At 42.8% G+C, this 17899-nt stretch overlaps 1 protein-coding gene across 3 annotated transcripts in view; it reads right to left on the bottom strand.

Annotated features, from left to right (window-relative positions):
- The window catches only part of LOC144683896 (ubiquitin-protein ligase E3A-like), a 53002-nt gene extending 39302 nt beyond the window's left edge, over positions 1-13700 (bottom strand). The window contains exons 1-5 of one of the 3 annotated variants that reach the window (XR_013577362.1): positions 13530-13700; positions 9312-9631; positions 6053-7272; positions 2597-2741; positions 1299-1504 (exon numbers count right to left, since the gene is read on the bottom strand). Coding sequence is in view for 2 of the 3 variants with exons in the window: in XM_078547454.1 (XP_078403580.1) it covers positions 1299-1504; positions 2597-2741; positions 6053-7272; positions 9312-9631; positions 13530-13651 (2013 nt within the window). In the remaining variant the exon portion in view is untranslated. Of the gene's footprint in view, positions 1-1298; positions 1505-2596; positions 2742-6052; positions 7273-7935; positions 8028-9311; positions 9632-13529 lie in introns of those variants that run through there. The other 2 variants (XM_078547454.1, XM_078547467.1) reach the window with 2 other exon arrangements.
- Between the last annotated feature and the right edge of the window lie 4199 nt (positions 13701-17899).

Raw genomic sequence — 17899 nt, 5'->3', positions numbered from 1 at the left:
TTGACATGCATAGTTTTCTCTTCAATAAAATGAGGAATGCTTTGAATAAAAAAATACTCTAAATTGGTTTAATTCAGATAATTGATAATCCACTTATTACATCTGTACACAACAGATACAAATTATTACACCTACATCTCATCTGTTTATTAACCGTGATTGCTGAGATGACTGATAGCTCTGTTGAAAATTGTTATGCAATTCATTCAGCATAACACACAACTGTGAAAACTACTGAACATATCATAAAGACATATTTAACAATGTTTGAGATGATATGAAAAACTTACTAGATGGTTAAATGGCCTTTTCTCTTTCCTTAAGGTATGAATAGAAGAGTGACAACAGCCTTGAGGTGCTAGTAGAGGACAAAGCCCAATGGCAAGGTCCTGTGATGAACTTGCCCCAGTCTAGTTGTAATAGATGACTTCCAAACTTCTCCCTCCAGTATGTAATTTGAGTACATGCACAAAAATACTTCATCTACTGTCTCTAGTCAAATATTCATCCTCATTTATTGATTCAGAAATGTTCCCATTTCTTTTGGACTTCTACATGGAGCTCATATGTACTATATAAAATGATATCTTTTTCCTTACACCAACAACTTGGAGAAAACATTGCATTTAGTTAACTTGCGTGACAGCCGTGGCTCAGTTGGTAGCACACTCGCTTGAGTCACAGGTTGTGGGTATAAGTCCCGCTCCAGGGCTTGAGCACAAAAATTAAGGTTGACACTCCAATCCAGTACTAAGGAGTGCTGCACTGTTGGAGGTGATGTCTTTTAGACAAGATGCTAAGCCGAGTACCCATCTGCCCTCTCCAATGGATGTAAAAGATCCATGGCACTATTTTGAAGAGCAGGGGAAGTTATCCCTGGTGTCCTGGACAATTTTTATCCTTGAATCGACATCACAAAAACAAATTATCTGGTCATTATCACATCACTGTTTTGCGGTTTGTGGGAGTTTGCTACATACAACTTGCCTGCTGCATTTGCTATAATTACAACAGTGGCTACACTTCAAAAATTCATCGACTGCAAAGCGTTTTGAAACTTCCAGTGGTTATGAAAGACTCAACTGCATGTCTTTTCTTTCTCTTTTAACTTCTGGTGCAGTACACATAATCTACCCAATCTGTTGAATGGGCATAGTTTATTGAAATCCATTAGGTACCACAGTGTCACTTGATTCCCTGATGACGTGGTTGGTGTTGTCATCTTGTGATAGCTATATTTTATTTAAATCAATTTGATGAAAATTTACCTGCAGACAGTACTTTCAGTATTAACTTACTGGATGTGAGTCAGCAAGATCTTCTAAAGTTCCCTTCTTGCCCATCAACTTCCTGTAAACCACCATAGGGAAATGGACATCAAGGATGCAGTGATTGTAGATTGCCAGACCCAGCACTATCCCAATTAGTGTGAATTGTCCATCATTCTCAAAGGAGGTAGGGTTGAACCAAAACAGTTTCGTTTGGCTATCATAAGCAAACATTCCTATAAGAAAAAAAAATCAAGTATTTTCCTATTGCCTATAGGGAAATTAAGCTGATGAATCACATGCCTGAACACTTGGGGAAACAGGATCTTTAACTCATTCATCTACCTTGGCACTTTGATAACACTTACGGTCTCTGTCACATGGAATTTGTGTTTATCCACTTTCAGTGAATGCCTGTCCAGTGATTTTCATGTCAATCATAATTCAAACTCGTTTCCTCCTCCACCAGACCCCATTACTCACATCCCCACCCCATTTAGATTTATATCAAAGCACCAAGAGAACTGTATGAATAACAGTTGTGGCCAATTACATTTCTAAATGAATGGTAAACATTTGAACAGGGCTTTTCAGTACATTGAAACACAAATAATATCTTTCCATCTGAACTCAAACTAGAAGCAAATAACTGATCAGTCAGGCTCTTTAAAATGCTTTAAGAGTGTCAATCTAATAATCCATGGGTATGACCATAAAGCTGTCTAAAATTGGCACTAATCAGTAAACACACACAGAAAAGCCACCAGAATAGTGTTATGAGAATTGGAAGTGAAGTGCCACACTAGTGCAATAGGCTAGACTATAAGGTTGGCGTTTAAGCACTTTTTGAGGAAAGGCATACCACTTCATTGCTTTGCCTATGTTATACTTGATGACACTGCACAAGAGACAGGGGAGGGGAATTCTATTTTCTGGCAACAGCATCCTCACTATCAATACACATTTTTGCTTTGAAATATTGTTATAAATTAAGTTACTATTTCTGATAGTTACCCCACCTGTAGATCCATTAGGTTGGCAACTTTGGCCAAACAAATAAAATTCCAAATTTTTCTACAGGACAATCACTTCAGTTCCAACTGGCATTTCCTCACTTCATACATTTCACCAAGTAACCAGCACCATATCTGCTCTCTTGGATTATGTTTACTAAGGATAAAGCAAATATCATGGACTAGGGAAACTACTTTTGATCTTTGTTACTCCTACAGGGCAGGACATTTCTTTAAACATTTCATCTTACTGAGATAGGGGGAAAGTCTGATTTCACTGACTATTGCAATGATATACTGAGGTTGAAGAAATACCTATATCTGGATTAAAAATCTCCTCGACCACCAGCTGAAAGAACTCCTTGGAAACTCCGCCTTCATCCACTCCTTGTTCCCCCTCAAACTCCACATAAAGTTGCTTTTTCAAATCTGAAGGATTTTCCGTGGCAATCATTTCCAACTGAAAAACAAAACAAGAAAACCGGTCAACAAACTCAAAGCTAACATGCTCATAGTAATCTAGGGATTTTAGGAACAAAAGAGTCAACTATGCCCTAACATTCTGTTCAGGTCTGCAGATACCATTTCAAAAAAGAATGGAAGTCAGTTCCTATACAGATACACTGAGTCCATTTACACTAGTGACTTGCAATAAACATAATTCATTATGGTATCATTCAGGCTTAAAATGAAGGTCACTTGGTTACTTTATATGAAAGATGACAAATGTCGTATAGATCACAGCAAATAATGGATGGCACATTATAATAGCCTTTAGTTTATTGAACAAACACCATATGCAATTCCTCAAGACTGTTCTCTTCAATTCCCTTGTGCAATATGGTTAAATCCTTTAGGCATTTATCAGTTTCAAACATTATCTTTTATTTTGGTTTCTTTGAATCACTGAACAGTTGCTGGAAATGGTTAAGACAGCTGGCAAATTCGGGACAGAATTAACAGTCACATAGACAAATGTGGGTTAATTAAGGAAAGACAGCATGGATTTGCTAAGGAAAAATCATGCTAAACTCATTTGCTGGAGCTTTTTCAAGAGGTAACGGAGAGGGTTGTTGGGAGCAATGCTGGTGATGTGGTGTACATGGACTTCCACAAGGCATTTGATAGGGTCACACAACAGACTTGGCAGGAAGGTTATAGCTCGTGGAATACAACTGCCCCCCACTCATGAAAAGGTCAAAAACGAGAGTGTGCAAATTTGAAGTAATTAGTAAAAGAAGCAAAAGTGACACAGGGAGAAACTTTTTTATGCGAGTGGTATGGGTTTGGAATGCACTGACTGACAGTGTGGTGAAGGCAGGCTCAAGTGAAGCATTCAAAATGGAATTGGATTGTTATCTGAAAAGGAAGAAAGTGCAGGGTTACAGGGAGAAGGCAGGGATTGGCACTAGGTGAGTTGCTCATTCGGAGAGCCGGTTCAGACAAGATGGGTGAAATGGCCTCCTTCTGCACTGTAACAATTCCGTGCTTCACTTTGATTAAAATTATACCCAGAGCAGAGATAGAAGTTGTGATGGGTCAAATATACAATTATGGTTCTGAAATTTTTTGTAGCGACTGGTTGGTCCACAGCAGAAGGAAAATGAAAATCTGTAAATGCTTAACAATGAAACCCTCTATTTCTTGTATGTAACTTGCATCTTGTATGCAACTTGTATCTTCTACTGTGAAGACAGACACAGAATACTTGTTCAATGTCTCAGCCATTTCCTCATTCTCCTGTCTCTGCATCTAAGGGACCAAAGTTTACTTTAGCTACTCTTCCTTTTTGCATACCTGTAAATGCTTCAAAATGTTTCTATATTCCTGGCTAGTTTACTTTCATGTTCCATTTTTTCCCTTTTTATCAACTTTTTGGTGGCCCTTTGCTGGTTTCTAAAACATTCCCAACCATTTCCAGCAACTGTTCAGTGATTCCTTTAGGGAAGGAAATCTACCATCCTCACCTGGTGTGGCCTACATGTGACTCCAGACCCACAGCAATGTGGTTAACTCTTAACTGCCCTATAAACAAGGGCAATTAGGGATGGGCAATAAATGCTGGCCGAACCAGCAACGCCCACATCCCATAACCGAATAATAAAAAAATTCAAAGAAACCCAAAAAAAAGTTAATGTTTGAAACTGATAAATGTTAAAGGGATTTAACCATACTGTACAAAGGAATTGAAGGTAACAGTCTTGAAGGATTGCCTCTGGTCTTTATACTAATCTGAAACATTCCCAATCTTTAGACTATTATTCTTTGCAACATTATAAGCTTCTTCTTTTAATCTAATACGACCCTCACTGCCTGAAAGGGTGGTAGAGGCAGATACCTTCATAACATTTAAGTAGTATTTGGTTGTGCACTTGCAATGCCATGGCATACATGGCTATGGGCCTAGTGCTGGAAAATGGGATGAGAATAGTTAGGTACTTGGTTGACTGGTGCAGACTCGATGGGCCGAAGAACCTTTTTCTGTGCTGTAGGCCTCTATGACTATGACCCTTAACTTGAGTAAACCGCTCAGACTTGATTATTTTTGCTTAGTTTGTGTCTCTCAATGGAATGTATTTTTTTTTGAACATTTTGAATTGGTTTCTTCAAATATTTCCCACTGTTTATTTACCACCATACCTTTTAGTCAATTTACCCAATTAACCTTAGCCAGCTCTCCCCTCATACCTATGTAATTGGCTTTAAATTTAAAATTTTTATTTGTGATTGGAGTATGTCTTAAATGGAAAGTTAACTTAGTTTAACTCAAACATAATGGAAAATTATGGTTAGAAACTTGGCTTTTTCAAAACTACCCAACATTATAATTGATGACAAAGGTGAAAACTGGAACCAACCTACTAACCAAACTTGCTGGATCTACATGGGATGCTGCTGTCACAACACTCCCAGACCTCAGCACCCGCCCTATTATACGCCGCAGCAGAGTACTGTGCACCTGTCTGGCAAAGGTCATCACACACTTATATTGTTGACACTCAATTGCATGCAACAATGTGCATCATAACTGGAACTTTCCACTCAAATCAAGCCCTTCCCGGCTTCCTGTCCTTGCAAACATCACTTCGCCACACATCTGCCAGCTGATAAAAACCCAGAAGCTGGTTGAAACCATCCACGCTGCACCTGATTTACCACTCCATGATGACCTGTTCAATCCACCTACTGCCCAACTTCCATCTAGGCACCCCATAGGGAGCACCCTTCTCGTGCAACTACCAGCAGACATCCTCTAGATCAAGGAATGGGAAACATGGAAGTCACTAACAAGTTCGCTGTGACAACCCCATCTGTCATATGGCAGGCTTTGAACTACTACGGCGAGAGTGGTCATTACTAAACAGGTTCACGATAGGCCAGGGGCCCTGTGCTGCCAACCTCCACCACTGGGGCCTCAGTCCAAACTTCTTATGGACTTGTGGAAAGACACAAACAATGCTGCACATTACCGAGGAGTGCACCCTCTATAGACGAAGTGGCAGACTAATCATCTTAAACTCAGAAAATGAGGAGGCTAACGCTTGTCTTCGGGGATTTACAGTCACTAAATAATAATAAAATTGCTGACATTGGTTCCAAGAATAGAAGGCATGACAATAAAACACAAATCTCAATGAAAAAAATAATTTAACATTTAAGACCTGTTGAGCATACTATGTTAAATCTATTCACTGTTGCACTTGAAATAATAATTCATGAAAATGCTTACAATGCAGAAGATCCTTTAAAGAGAAAAATATTGGTACATACCCGCACAAGAGCATCATCAATGATATGATCGCGCCTTACTTTCAGTCGGAGATAAGGTTGAGCTTGCTGCCCTTGTACCAAGTTGTACAGCACAGTTATACGTCGTTCACTGAACATCCGAATTCTGTTGTCATAATAGAGGCCTTGGCTTTTAGTATATGGGGTAAGGAGGAATGGACAGGTCAAGAAAGAAAACTTCTTCTCACTGTCTACTTTAAAAAATATGTAGTCTTTATCCATTGCAAGAACATTGTTTAATGACTCGTTAACAAATTCATCATAAGGTATCACTGGTCGACAGCAGTCAATGGCCCTAAAATTAAGCTCTTTTTCCAAGGGGTCCACCCGGGGACCCTTCTTGTAACGGGTGTCCTCGATCAAAAGGTTCTGATGCAAATTTCCCTCACTGGTTTCTTGTGACGACTCCTCATCGTCATTCTCTACGGTCAAAATGCCACCCAGCAAATTTGCAAAGTATACCAATTTTAGACATTTGGCTGCTGCAACTACTACATCATCTTCATTTACCAAATTTCGACAACTATAATCATTGCTTATTACTTTGTACGTGATAAGCTGCTGAAAAACCTCAATCATTCTGCGGATATCAGTGGAGCTGTATGTTGACCACAGATGGATCAACTTGGCTTGTGCTGACAAAGGAAGCTTGCACATTGCCTTACAGAACATTTGTAAGGCTCCTTCCAGATACTCAGGACTATGTAGGTTGTGATTTTCCATGACAATTATGAACAGGTTTAGGTAGTTTGAATCTCTGGTGTACGCATTGTGATAACTTAATTCACATTCCACATCTGGTGATAGATACATCAAAGCATTAATCAGTGCAGTTTCTATCCGGTTATGTACCAGTAGTTTTTTGTAGACCCTCCGAACAGATTTGACATCAACAGTTAATTCTTCAAGCTTAAATGATTGCCCAAGACAATCACAAAGTTTCTGTTGAGAACAGCAAGGTGCTGAATGATTACATCCAGCTATTGCTTGTATTTCGGCACAATTTTCCAAATTATCTGTAGTATTTTCTGGTAAAGAGCTTAAGCAATTTCTCTTCATTTCAGGTTTCCTAAAGCTCTTAACTAGTGTTTCTGCACTGGAGAATATCCGGCCAATAAGATGCACCAGTGGTGAGAAGTCTCCAGTTTCATTGCATACACTGAGAATTTCATCCACTTTTTCTTCAGTAAGGTAGGTTATGTCTAGCAATAGAAATAAGTCAAGTTGTTCAGACAATAGGGAACATGGTTGAAACAGTTCTTTCCTTCCCCACCAACAAGATAAATAACTACATTAAATCTTTGCACCAAAACAAATAAGCTGTTCTACTTAGCAACCAAGCTAATTCAATTTCTGTATATACTATTACCAATAGCTCCCACACTAGAACATTGTCAACAAGAGTTACTATTGGTTATACAATGGAGTTTTTAAAATATTTTAGATTTTCAGTTCTCCAAGCTCCTGAAAACCTAAAACAATCACAAATGAAAATTTCCAAATATGACTTTGCCCTTGTACATAATCCTGGTACTGGTAAAATTTAAAATTGATTAGTATAGTCTCTTCTATAATATTTTGTAAAAATTCCTTTTTTCTAATACTAGGTAATGGAATCAAATTGAGATCATCAGGAAAAAGCTAATTTCAAGTTGGGGGCACAAAAATGGGCATAAAAATAAAATCTGGAGGAACTACCAAATACATAAAACACTACACTACGCAACCACCACCTGTACTCTAAATCTAAAGCTAGTAAATCATGCAAAAAAGTGCCATTACTTCAACCCAGGGAGCAGCTGAAGTAATGAATTCAGTTTGAAAGAAAATGCACTCCAGGCACAGGAACTTCCAAGTGTACTTACTTCTAGAAATGTTCCACATGGCAGAATGTAAAAAAGAAATCAACTTGTTTGGAGACATTTATTTCAAGGACTTCTCTAGAGTTTAGAGCATCCTTTGTATAAACATTTCAAAAACACCCAGGAATGGAGAAAAAAATGTTTGGATTTTTTTTAAAGAAAACGTCAATTTAAAAGCACACTTTATCAAGACAGTTAAGAATACTGACAACCATTGCCCCATAATTACAATGCCACTGCTGTGCTCTTGTACTTGGTTGCTGTTAAAGTTAAAAGATGGAAGACCTTGGCTTGAAATTTGATTAGTGCTTTAAACAACATCCTTGAAAAAAACTTACCACAAATGAAATTCTACAGTAACCTAATCATGGAAAAAACAAAAGTAGATTTGGTATTTTGTCTCACTGAGTAACAATGCTTCAGATAACAAATGCTATCAAAACAAAACAATGACATTAGGGTTTCCCAGCAGTTACACCAATAAAGCTACACTGGAAAATTACATTTTTAAATTCAAAGCACGTAGAATTATACCTTGTTACTAACTCTGAACCAGCTCTTGGCCAAAATAGTGCTAGAATATCAATATTTTAAATAGTTAAATTGACGCCTGTCTTATAAGAAAAAGATGCTGCTGTCCTTTGGAAAAAACTCATGACAGCAACCACTTGAATGTATACAGTGCCCTTTGCATAGAAAAACACACTAAGGCGCTTCACAAGGCACAAATGCATGCTGAGACAGAGGAGACGACACCAGAAGTGGTGGCCTAGAGCTTGGTCAAAGAGGTGGGTTTTAACAAGGGCATTAAAAGACAACAAGGTGGAGAAATAGGGTGCTTGGGGGAAGGCATGGGGGTCTTGGGTGGTGGGGGTGTAGTGTTTGGAAGGGAAGATGTTCGGCCTAAATGGCAGAAAACACAGCTGTCAATAGCGCACAGAAGGAAAAGGGGTGCACAGCAGGCCAGAGTCACAATAATGAAATGGAGGAGTTCTAGGTCTGGAGCAGGTTACAGAGGCAGGGGCAAGAAAGGGAGTGAAGGGATTTAAACATGAGGATAGGAATTTTAGACATAAGATTGGGAACCAGGGACCAATACAAGTCAGCCAAGACAGGGGAAGGATACAGCTTTGCTAGCACTCAGCAGGCGCGGTGGTGGTAAAGTCAGCAAGAGAGAAGAATTGTCCAGCCCGGAGTGCTGTTTCATAAGGGAGCAGCAACAGTTGCCTCAATGAGTTCTTCAGAGAGACAAAGAGCACATTTAAAACTAATCATGATCTAGTATTTGATCAACTTAATGAATATTACTTCAAAATAAACAATACAATAAACTCACAGCTTTGCCAATGAATGTTTACCCAATAAAAAAAAAGCTTTACTTTGAAAGTTGTCCTGTTGCTGTTTCTTACTACAGATCACATCAAAGTCACTCCCAACAGCCTTGCCGTTTTTATGTTTGCGCTTGTCAGATGAAACATTTTGGGAAAGCAAAGATCTTGGCTTCTTAGTGGGCCAAGCTGTGCATAGCTCTGCTCTGGTGCGATACAATTCCAGAGCTCTGGCTGCAGCTCGATTATTGTCCAACTGCTTGAAACCGGGACAGGAAGCACAGTTCTCATTTGTACAGAACTCATTTCCACAGCCTTTTGTTAATTGACAGTAGTAACTTTCAATCAATTCCTTGGCAGCTTCTCGTTTCCTACAAGAAATAAAGTGATGTAGATCAGTATTAAAATCTCAACTTCAGTGGAAATATATCGAGGTTTCAGAACTGAGTTAACTCTTCGTGTAAGCCAAGTATTCTTTGGCTTCAGCGCACAGACAACGGTTCACTGAATGTTAATTGATATTAGATATTACATATTATAATTAAAATCAAATTACTCAAATTACATTAAGCCTACATGTAATTCTGCAAGTTAGAGCCCAGGTGTTCACATTGGGATCAAGAGGTCAACAGATTTATATATTTTTCTCCGTTGGTTAAATTAAGGTTATTTCTGTTGTCATAAACTAATTAAAAATAATAGCACTGTTTACTTTGCAGAAGGTAGGACAAATGGGCCCTGAGAATGTCAATGTTTGCAGGTGTCCCCATGTAGGGGGACGTGAAAACAAGAGTTAGAAGAATTTACCTCCAAAAATGATTGCAAAATATCAAACTTGAACCAGTCAAGATCCTTTCTCTAGAAAAGGTAATTACCATTATTTTGACCATAAAGGGAGGTAAAATGTTTTGCACAGCAATGTGGAACACTGGCATCTACCCACAATTGAGTTAGGTCCTGAATTAGCTTTGCAAAAGGTGGTTTTAAATAAAGAGCATATCCTTTCTCAAAGAGAGGAAGAGGATAAAATGACATCTCCAACCGCCTGCACACATCTCATAGTTTCCAATTTTACAGCATCAATAACAAGGGTCTAGAAAATCATGCCGAGACCTAAAGGAAGGAACACAAGATTTTTTTGGTGAATTTTGCATTTGTGAACCTCTCAATGTGACTTCCCATTAAAATTATTGTCCCATCGATTCCATATTGTATATTTTATTCAATAGTTTCTTCACCTTTTCTCTATCACATACAAATCTCAAAGAATTTCTATAAAAGATGGAGGGAAGCATAATCTTTTAAATTTGTCTGTTTCTGGCTTCGAGCGGTCTATTAACAGAAATACACAGAAATGACAACAAGGAAATAGGTCCTTCAGGCCAACCAGTCCATCTTGGTCTTTCCCCTCCATACAAACAAAATAGTTCTAATCATATTTTTCATATCCCTTCTGCTCTGCATTCCTACCACATCCTGTTGTGAATGGTGGACAATTAAACAGCTTACTGGAGGAGGAGGCTCCACAAATATTCCGATCCTTAATGATGGAGGAGCTCAGCACATCAGTGCAAAAGATAAGGCCGAAGCAGTCGCAACAATCGTCAGCCCGAAGTGCCAAATGGATGATCCATCTTGGCCCCCTCCAGAGGTCCCCAGCATCACAGTATTCTGCCAATTCTTTTCACTCCATGTGATATCAAGAAACGGCTGAAGGCACTGGATACAGCAAAGGCTATGGGCCCTGACAATATTCCAACAATAATACTGAAGACTTGTGCTCAAGAACTTGCCACACCCCTAGCCAAGCTGTTCTAGTATAGCTACAACACAGGCATTTACCCGGCTATGTGGAAAATTGCCCAGATATGTCCTGTACACAAAAATCAGGACAAATCCAAACTGGCCAAATACCACCCCATCAGTCTACTCTCCATCATCAGTAAAGTGGTGTTAGGGGTCATCAACAGTGCGATTAAGCGACACTTGCTGAGCAATAACCTGCTCACTGATGCCTAGTTTGGGTTCTGCCAGGGTCACTCAGCTTGTGACCTCCTTACAGCCTTGGTTCAAACATGGACCAAAGAGCTGAACTCCAGAGGCGCAGTGAGGGTTACTGCCCTTAACATGAAGGCAGCATTTGACAGAGTGTGGCATCAAGGAGCCCTAGCAAAACTGGAGTCAATGGAAATCAGGGGGAAAACTCTCCACCGGGTGGGGTCATACCTAGCACAAAGGAAGATGGTTGTGGTTGTTGGAGGTCAGTCATCTCAATTCCAGGACATCACCGCAGGAGTTCCTCAGGGTAGTGTCCTCAGCCCAACCATCTTCAGCTGCTTCATCAATGACCTTCCTTCAATCATAAGGTCAGAAGTGAGGATGTTCAGTGCCATTCGCGACTCCTCAGAAACTGAAGCAGTCAATGTCCAAATGCAGCAAGAACTGGACAATATCTAGGCTTGGGCTGACAAGTGGCAAGTAACATTCGTGCCACACAACTGTCAGGCAATGACCATCTCCAACAAGAGAGAAGCCAACCATCGCCCCTTGATGTTCAATGGCATTGCCATCACTGAATTCCCCACTATCAACATCGTGGTGGTTACCATTGGCCAGAAACTGAACTGGACTAGCCATATAAATACTGTGGCTACAAGAGCAGGTCAGAGGCTAGGAATCCTGTAGCGGGTAACTCACTTCCTGGCTCCCCAAAGCCTGTCCACCATCTACAAGGCACAAGTCAGGAGTGTGATGGAATACTCCCCACTTGCCTGCATGAGTGCAGTTCCCACAACACTCAAGAAGCTTGACACCATCCAGGACAAAGCGGCCCGCTTGATTAGCACCCCTTCCACAAACACTCCCTCCTCTAACAACGAACAGTGGCAGCAGTGTATATCATCTACAAGATGTACTGCAGAAACTCACCAAGGCTCCATAGGCAGCACCTTCCAACCCACAACCACTACCACCTAGAAGTACAAAGGCAGCAGATACATGGGAACACCACCACCTGGAAGTTCCCCTCCAAGCCATTCACCATCCTGATTGGAACTATATTGCCATTCCTTCACTGTCACTGGGTCAGAATCCTGGAACCCCCTCCCTAACAGCAGTGGGTGTACCCACACCACATGGACTGCAGCGGTTCAAGAAGACAGCTCGCTACCACCTTCTCTAGGGCAATTAGGGATGGGCAATAAATGCTGGCCTAGCCAGCGACACCCACATCACATAAAATGAATTTTTAAAAATTCCTTCGTTTGGACAATTACATTTTACAACTCCTAACCACAAAAGAAAAACTTATTCTATAAATTAATTTAAAAGGCCATAATAAGCTGCTAAATAAACTTCAGTGACTAGTACAACTGAAATCTCCCACAAATCATTTAGAAATTCATTGGACATGAATGAGTGCAAGACACATTGTTCATCCCACAAAACAATTTTGCACAACTTATTTCCTTAACATTACCATTCCTTAATTGTGTGCTGGACATGCGTTCTGCTCACAAGTCGACTTCAAATGAGCTGACTCAACTAACCAATGAAAACAGTCCCTGCATTCAGTTTTGACAGTTGCAGAATTACTAACCTTGTGCTTTAAAAAATATAACTTTCACTAGATGTTACATCACCTTAATTCATGGTGAAACCATAAAATTAAATGAGACCATGCTTTTCTCTTGTTTATACTTTTGTCACGAAAATATCAGAACACAACTCTGCAATGAATTCAACTAAGAAGTTGTGGGATGGGGGGGGGCGACAGTTTTTCAATGTCGTGGCCAATATTTACACCTCAACCAACTTCACACACAAAATCTGGCAATTTGTCTCATTAAAATTCAAAGAAAGTTTTGAAATTGTGAGAAGATCCATAGAAAATTAAAGTTCTTTCTTTCTGGGAAAGGTTTCGGATGGTTGTGATTAGACAAGATCAGAAATGTATAAAACACGAGCTTGCGAACATGTAGAAGGAGAAAACTGAGCTGGTATCACTTCATTAATAATGTGACACATTCCCACATCTCGCCGTGTTGAGTAGTTAAAGGAAAGAAGCCAAGTCTTCCGGGTTACTAATCTTTCACAGCAATAAAGCGGACATGGATGTGACTACGTTGCCAGCAGCTTGGAAACCTCGAGATTAAAGGAAACAGTCATTAAGATCAGGTCGGTTCCAAGGCCCACCCCGCCCAGGCCGCGGCTGTTTCAGGAGGCCGGCGGGCTCCGTTCCTGTACTCAGCTAAAGACGGGCACACTCACCGCTTGAGACTCGCCGGGGAAGGGGCGAGCAGCGTGACCGGGGCGTTAGTGTCAGGGGAAGTCATGCGAGGCAGGTAAGGGAGACGGAAGCGGGCGACAACGGCCACTTTCACCGTAAACATTCGACACCGTCAACTGCCCCGCCCCCTCCTGCAGCTTCCGGCCCGGGACGCCCGGCCCCGCCCCCTCCTGCAGCTTCCGGCCCGGGACGCACGGCCCCGCCCCTCCTGCGGCTTCTGGCCCACGTGGCCCCGCACCTTCCCGCAGCTTCCGGCCCAGGCCTCACGGCCCCGCCCCCTCCAGCAGCTTCCGGCCTGGGACGCACGGCCCCGGCCACCCCCCCGCCCGCTCCTGCAGCTTCCGGCACGTGCAGGGCAGCAAACCTGGACGAAAAGCAGAAAATGTTGGAAAAACTCAGCAGGTCTGGCAGCATCGGTGGAGAAGAAGAGTCGACGTTTCGAGTCCTCACGACCCTTCAACAGAACTGAAGCATAGTTAGGAGAGGGGTGAAATATAAGCTGGTCTAAGGTGGGGGGTGGGGTGGGGTGAGAGAGAAGTTGAGGGTGTGGTGATTGTGGAGATAAGCAAGCAGTGATAGGAGCAGATAATCAAAAGATGTCACAGACAAAAGGATCAAAGAGGTGTTGAAGGTGGTGATATTATCTAAGAAAAGTGCTAATTAAGAATGGATGGCAGGACACTCAAGGTACAGCTCTGGTGGGGGTGGGGTGGAAAGACTGACAGGGTATTAGTTGTAGATTTAAAAATAATGGAAATAGGTGGGAAAAGAAAAATCTATATAAATTATTGGAAAAAAACAAAAGGGAGGGGGAAGAAACGGGGTGGGGATGGGGGGAGGGGGAGTTTAAGATCTAAAGTTGTTGAATTCAATATTGAGCCCGGAAGGCTGTAAAGTGCCTAGTCGGAAGATGAGGTGCTGTTCCTCCAGTTTGCGTTGGGCTTCACTGGAACAATGCAGCAAGCCAAGGACAGACATGTGGGCAAGAGAACAGGGTGGAGTGTTAAAATGGCAAGCGACAGGGAGGTTTGGGTCTTTCTTGCGGACAGACCGCAGGTGTTCTGCAAAGCGGTCGCCCAGTTTGCGTTTGGTCTCTCCAATGTAGAGGAGACCGCATTGGGAGCAACGAATGCAGTAGACTAAGTTAGGGGAAATGCAAGTGAAATGCTGCTTCACTTGAAAGGAGTGTTTGGGCCCTTAGACGGTGAGGAGAGAGGAAGTGAAGGGGCAGGTGTTGTATCTTCTGCGTGGGCATGGGGAGGTGCCATAGGTGGGGGTTGAGGAGTAGGGGGTGATGGAGGAGTGGACCAGGGTGTCCCGGAGGGAACGATCCCTACGGAATGCCGCCGGGGGGGTGAAGGGAAGATGTGTTTGGTGGTGGCATCATGCTGGAGTTGGCGGAAATGGCGGAGGATGATCCTTTGAATGCGGAGGCTGGTGGGGTGATAAGTGAGGACAAGGGTGACCCTATCATGTTTCTGGGAAGGAGGAGAAGGCGTGAGGGTGGATGCGCGAGAGATGGGCCGGACACGGTTGAGGACCCTGTCAACGACCGTGGGTGGAAAACCTCGGTTAAGGAAGAAGGAGGACATGTCAGAGGAACTGTTTTTGAAGGTAGCGTCATCAGAACAGATGTGACGGAGGCGAAGGAACTGAGAGAATGGGATGGAGTCCTTACAGGAAGCGGGGTGTGAGGAGCTGTAGTCGAGGTAGCTGTGGGAGTCGGTAGGCTTGTAATGGATATTGGTGGACAGTCTATCATCAGAAATTGAGACAGAGAGGTCAAGGAAGGGAAGAGAAGTGTCAGAGATGGACCATGTGAAAATGATGGAGGGGTGGAGATTGGAAGCAAAATTAATAAATTTTTCCAGGTCCTGACGAGAGCATGAAGCAGCACCGAAGTAATCATTGATGTACAGGAGAAAGAGTTGTGGGAGGGGGCCGGAGTAGGACTGGAACAAGGAATGTTCCACATACCCCATAAAGAGACAGGCATAGCTGGGGCCCATGCGGGTACCCATAGCCACACCTTTTATTTGGAGGAAGTGAGAGGAGTTAAAGGAGAAATTGTTCAGTGTGAGAACAAGTTCAGCCAGACGGAGGAGAGTAGTGGTGGATGGGGATTGTTGGGGCCTCTGTTCAAGGAAGAAGCTAAGGGCCCTCAGACCATCCTGGTGGGGGATGGAGGTGTAGAGGGATTGGACATCCATGGTGAAGAGGAAGCGGTTGGGGCCAGGGAACTGGAAATTGTTGATGTGACGTAAGGTGTCAGAGGAATCACGGATATAGGTGGGAAGGGACTGGACAAGGGTAGAGAGAAGGGAGTCAAGATAACGAGAAATGAGTTCCGTGGGGTAGGAACAGGCTGACACGATCGGTCTGCCAGGACAGTTCTGTTTGTGGATTTTGGGTAGGAGGTAGAAGCGGGCCGTCCGAGGTTGGGCGACTATCAGGTTGGAAGCTGTGGGAGGAAGATCTCCAGAGGAGATGAGGTCAGTGACAGTCCTGGAAACAATGGCTTGATGTTCCATGGTGGGGTCATGGTCCAGGGAGAGGTAGGAGGATGTGTCTGCGAGTTGACGCTCAGCCTCTGCAAGGTAGAGGTCAGTGCGCCAGACAACAACAGCACCACCCTTGTCAGCGGGTTTGATGACAATGTTGGGGTTGGACCTGAGAGAACGGAGTGCAGTAAGATAATGTTTCGAGTCTGGATGACTTCCTCAGAGCCTGATGTCTGATCTGGCTTCTGTTTCCTGTGCAGAGGATTTGGTAGCAGCTGTAAAGCTGTGGGGATCCCTGACCACCACCTTGCCTCAGGTCATAGAATAAAATCATAGAGTTATACGGCATAGAAACAGGCCCTTCGGCCCATTGTGCCCATGCCGGCCATTAAGCATTTATCTATTCTAATCCCATTTTCCAGCACTTGGCCCGTAGCCCTGTATGCTATAGTGTTTCAAGTGCTCATTTAAATACGTAAATGTTGTGAGGGTTCCTGCCTCTACTATCCCCCCAGGTTCCAGACTCCAACCACCCCCTGGGTGAATTTCTTTTCCCTCAAATCCCCTCTAAACCTCCTGCCCCTTATCTTAAATCTATGTTCCCTGGTTATTGACACCTCTGCTAAGGAGAAAAGTTTCTTCCTACCTACCCTATCTATGCCCCTCATAATTTTGCACACCTCTATCAGGTTCCTCCTCAGCCTTCTCTGCTCTAAGGAAAATAACCCTAGCCTATCCCGTCTCTTTTCATAGCTGAAATGCTTCAGCCCAGGCAACATCCTGGTGAATCTCCTCTGCACCCTCTCCAGTGCAATCACATCCTTCCTATATTGTGGCGACCAGAACTGCACACAGCACTCCAGCTGTGACCTAACCAGTGTTTTATATAGCTCCAACATAACCTCCCTGCTCTTATATTCTAAGACTTGATTAATAAAGGCAAGAATCCCATATGCCTTCTTAACCACCTTACCTACCTGTGCTGCTGCCTTCAGGGATCTATGGACAGGTACACCAAGGTCCCTCTGATCCTCTGTACTTCCTAGGGTCCTAGCATTCGTTGTGTATTCCCTTGTCGTGTTAGTCCTCCCAAAATGCATCACCTCACACTTCTCATGATTAAATTCCATTTGCCACTGCTGTGTAGGATACCAGCCCATCTATATCGTATCATTACAGCCTATGTTGGCTCTCTTAAGGAACATTTCACATACTGTCACTTCTCAGCCCTCTTGCCACATCCCCGCACATTCCTCCTTTTCAGATACTTAGAAAATGTAGAAAAAGTTAAAGCACAAAAGGAGGCCACTCCGATTATCATATCCGCGCCAGCCAAAAAACAAGCCCCCTTGCCTAATCCCATTTTCCAGCACTTGGTCCATAGACTTGGAGATAACAGGACTTCAGGTGCATATCCAGACATCTTTTAAATGAGTCGAGGGTTTCTGCCCCTATTACCCTTTCAGGCAGTGAGTTCCAGACGTCCATAACCCTCTGGGTGAAAACATTCTGATTCCCCCCTCTAATCCTTCTATCTTTAAGTCCTCCCTCCTCACTGTCCAAGGGCCCAAACAATCCTTTCAAGAGAAGCAGTGCTTCACTTGCACCTCCTTCAATTTGGTTACTGTGTTTGCTGCTCCCAATGCAGTCTCCTCTGCATTGGGGGAACTAAATGTACACTGTGTGACCGCTTTGCTGAACACCTTCACTCAGTCTGCAAGCATGACCCAGTCCTTCCTGTCGCTTGCCATTTCAATACACCATCCTGCTCTCATGCCCACATGTCTGTCCTTGGTCTGCTGAATGTTCCAGTGAAGCCCAAAGCAAACTGGAGGAACAGCACCTCATCT

This window comes from Cetorhinus maximus, chromosome 1 (assembly GCF_964194155.1).
Source record: "Cetorhinus maximus chromosome 1, sCetMax3.hap1.1, whole genome shotgun sequence".
NCBI lineage: Eukaryota > Metazoa > Chordata > Chondrichthyes > Lamniformes > Cetorhinidae > Cetorhinus > Cetorhinus maximus.
Note: the sequence above shows the minus strand (reverse complement) of the source record. Positions and strands in the feature narration are given on the sequence as shown.